General features: G+C 35.4%; 1 protein-coding gene across 1 annotated transcript; it reads right to left on the reverse strand.

Annotated features, from left to right (window-relative positions):
- Nucleotides 1–1,090: 1,090 nt before the first annotated feature.
- LOC139191947 (uncharacterized) lies at nt 1,091–2,668 on the reverse strand. Its single transcript, XM_070812983.1, has 5 exons — nt 2,650–2,668; nt 2,354–2,541; nt 1,894–2,153; nt 1,748–1,802; nt 1,091–1,237 (listed from the first exon to the last, which is right to left on the reverse strand). Exons 1-5 carry the CDS (start codon nt 2,666–2,668, stop codon nt 1,091–1,093), a joined length of 669 nt encoding a protein of 222 aa, XP_070669084.1.
- Between the last annotated feature and the right edge of the window lie 994 nt (nt 2,669–3,662).

Below are 3,662 nucleotides of genomic sequence, written 5' to 3' on the forward strand. Positions count from 1 at the left end.
TGCCTATACACATTCCCATCTGCTTTCTCACATTCATCATCCTTTTTTAGTTTGTCACTAACCACCAATGGAGTACTCACAGGCTTGCAGTCTTTCAATCCAAACTTTCTCTCTAATTAATGAAGATTCCATTCTCAGATTGTAGGATTCCCATTCCAAGAAAGTGATACAAAAGACCCAAATTTATCATTTCATATCTCTTCATCATGTCTTGTTTGAACTCATTCAGTAACTCAGTACTGCTGCCAGTGTAAATAATGTCATCTACATAGATTGAAACAATTATGCTCTCATTTTCTCCCTTTGTCTTAATGTACAAGGTTGGTTTACTTGGACTTCTAGTAAACCCATATTTGTGCAAGTGAATATCAATCTTTTCATACTAGGCTCTTGGAGCTTGCTTCAGCCCATACAAAGCCTTTTTAAGTTTATAAAAATTGTCTTCTACACCCTGTACTACAAATCCCTCAGGTTAATCAATGTAAACTTGTTCCTGCAATACACCATTAAGGAAAACTGATTTCACATCAAGTTGAAATAGCTTCCACTTCTTCTGGGCTGCTAAAGCAATAAGATTTCTAATAGTGTCTAATCTTGCAACAGTAGCAAAAGTTTCATTAAAGTCAATGCCAGGTTTTTGTGTATAACCCTTGACAACTAGTCTTGATGTATGCTTTTGAATTGTTCCATTTAAATTCAACTTAGTCTTATAGATCCATTTCACTCCAACAATAGGTTTGCCTGATGGCTTGTCAACCAATTCCTAAGTCTTGTTCTTCTTAATCATGTCAATTTCAACATCCGTAGCTATATCAGTGGTAGCATCATTAAAACTTTCAGGTTTAATCATGCTGACATTACATCTAGCATAAATCTCACTCAATGACCTTAACTGGTGTGGTTTTGACTAAGCTTGTCAATCACCACCATCAGTTTGAGTATCAGAGACCACCTGAGTTTGACTTTCATTCCCTTCTAGTTAAACATCTTCTCTCTGTGACATTTGATTCATCTTAGGTGCAATACACATATCCTTTTCAAGTAGATTCAAATTTACTAGAAATGTTATCTTCTCAGCAGTTTCAACATTTCAGTTCCACACACTCTTTTCATCAAATAACACACTCCTTGAAAGGATGACCCTTATTTTCAAATTGTAGATCTTATAGCCCTTCTCCATTTTTCCATACCCAACAAAGATACCTTTCATAGAAGATTCATCAAGTTTCTGCCTCAACTGTCCAAGTATATAACCATAGTAGATGCACCCTAACACTTTTAAGTGTTGAATACCTGGTTTTCTTGCACTGAATGTTTCAAATGGAGTTGTATGTTGCACTGCCTTAATTGGACACCTATTAAGTAGATACATAGTATTCTTAATTGCTTCTCCCCAAAACTCATAGGGTAGTTTCTTGTCATGAAGCATACTCTTGGCCATTTCAACAATGGTCCTATTTTTCTCTCAGTAACACCATTTTGTTGTAAAGAATAGATCACTGTTAACTGTCTTCCAAGCCCAAACAGAACTGCTGGAAATCATGAATGGTATATTCTCCACCACTGCCACTTATCAGTTTTAGCATTCTATATCCACTTTGCAATTCAACCATTGCCTTGAATTTCTCGAACACCTCTGATTTGTGATTCAGAAGATAAACCCAACACATTTTAGTAGCATAATCAATGCAGAACAATTCATATCTTCCATGAGCAATGGAAAACACATGTTCCCAGTCATTTGTACATTAACAACATGACTCTCCAATTTTTTATCCTCAAAGATTACAACCTGATCATCACTAAACAATAGATAATAACCATGATGCATCATTTGACCCACACTTAGGAGGTTTATCCAGTCCTGGCACTAACATAACTTCTTTAATATACTTGACACCTCTCTTGGTTTCAATCACCAATGTTTCTTTTGCAATTGCCTGAACAAGCTGTCCATTTTCCATTTTGATTCTTGTTAAGACATTCTTATCCAAATTAATCAGCATAGACTCATGCGCAGTCATGTGATTGCTACATCCACTGTCTATATACCAAACATGTTCACCTTTAACTATTGCAGCATAATTACAAGCAAAGAACATAGATGTCTCCTCCATTTGCCACAGTTGTGACATTTTGGTTTTCCTTTGAACCTGCAATCACCATAGTGCAAATTACCACAAATTTTACATGTCTACCTTGTGTTCTTGTTAACCTAGGGTTTTGAAACAAATTAAGGCATGTCATTGAACTTGGTATCACCCTTTTTATCTATAAACTTCCAAGGATTCTTACCCTTATATCCAGTGGTCTATGATCCACCCTTGTTTTGGTTACTCAGGCTACTAAATGCCTTTTTATTCACTTCTTCATCTTCTGAGTGTCTCTTCAACCTTTGCTCAAATCCCTTTAGAGTTGTAACAATCTCATTTAGATCAATTTCATCTAATTTCTTTGTCCCCTCAATAAAAGATACAATATTTTCATAGGCAAGAGTTAGACTAATTAACAATTTCTCAACTAGTCTCTTATTTGGCAAAGCTTCACCAAACATTTTCATTTTATTCATAAGAGAAAATAATCTTGTCAAGTACTTAGAAAGAAATTCATTATTCCTCATCCTAGCATACTCAAAGTCACGACGAATACCTTGTAATTTCACAGCCATGACTTGAGCATCACCCTTGAATTCCTGCTTAAGAACATCCTAAGCATTTTTTGCAGTCTCCTAATTTGCGATTCTAGGGAAGATTTCTTCATTCACAGCTCCTTGAATCAATCCCTAACATCTTTGGATCTCTAGAAATAAGATCTTGAGCTACAAAGAGTTGCTTCTCATCAGTCTCCTACCCTTCCTTTGACACCACAAATCCATTTTCCACAAAGCTCCACAGATTGTCCTGAAAGCGATTAGAAAGCGAACTAAGATTTTCAAGATTCAACTTTGATCCGGCAATTTGAAAATAATTTTCATTATGATACACCAGAATTCATAGTTAGCATCAATAAATGTTGGTGCTCGAAGATCAGTGCTAGATGTAGCCATCTTTGTGCGTCTGAGTTCTTCGTTGAAAACCCAGATTAACAATCACATATTTATTCCCATATTCAAATCTAACCAGGCTCTGAGGCCATATTAGTGTTTAAGATAGTTTTGAGCTAGATTTCAAGATGTAATCATAATCAAATCAATCAATAATTCAACTAAAATTGAAGATCAAGTTATATAGATGAGAATCACACTGAAATGGAGTTCATAGCTCCTCAAACCTTCATTGGATTTGATCCATAAAACTCGGCTACAAACTAGGCATTATAGCCTTTGCAAACCCACCAAAGTACCGTAACTATGATCACGTGCAACTCACATGTATTCACTTAACACTTGACAAACTAAACACGTGTCAAATTATACACCATTAAGATGTTATAATCCTGATCATTCATTACAAAGTTATAACCTACACTACAACCAAACACTTAGTTAAAATTTAAACTTCTTCTTCTTTGTCAAAGCTACATCAGTGGCTTAATCCAACTACCATGCTTATGCTCTAATAAATTTCAGTTTATATACAGAATGCAATATGTAGTTGTTTTCTTTGTAAGACAAATTACAGCAGACAAATCATCACAAAACCCACCTCCAACTTGGACGCCAA

This window comes from Malus domestica, chromosome 15 (assembly GCF_042453785.1).
Source record: "Malus domestica chromosome 15, GDT2T_hap1".
NCBI lineage: Eukaryota > Viridiplantae > Streptophyta > Magnoliopsida > Rosales > Rosaceae > Malus > Malus domestica.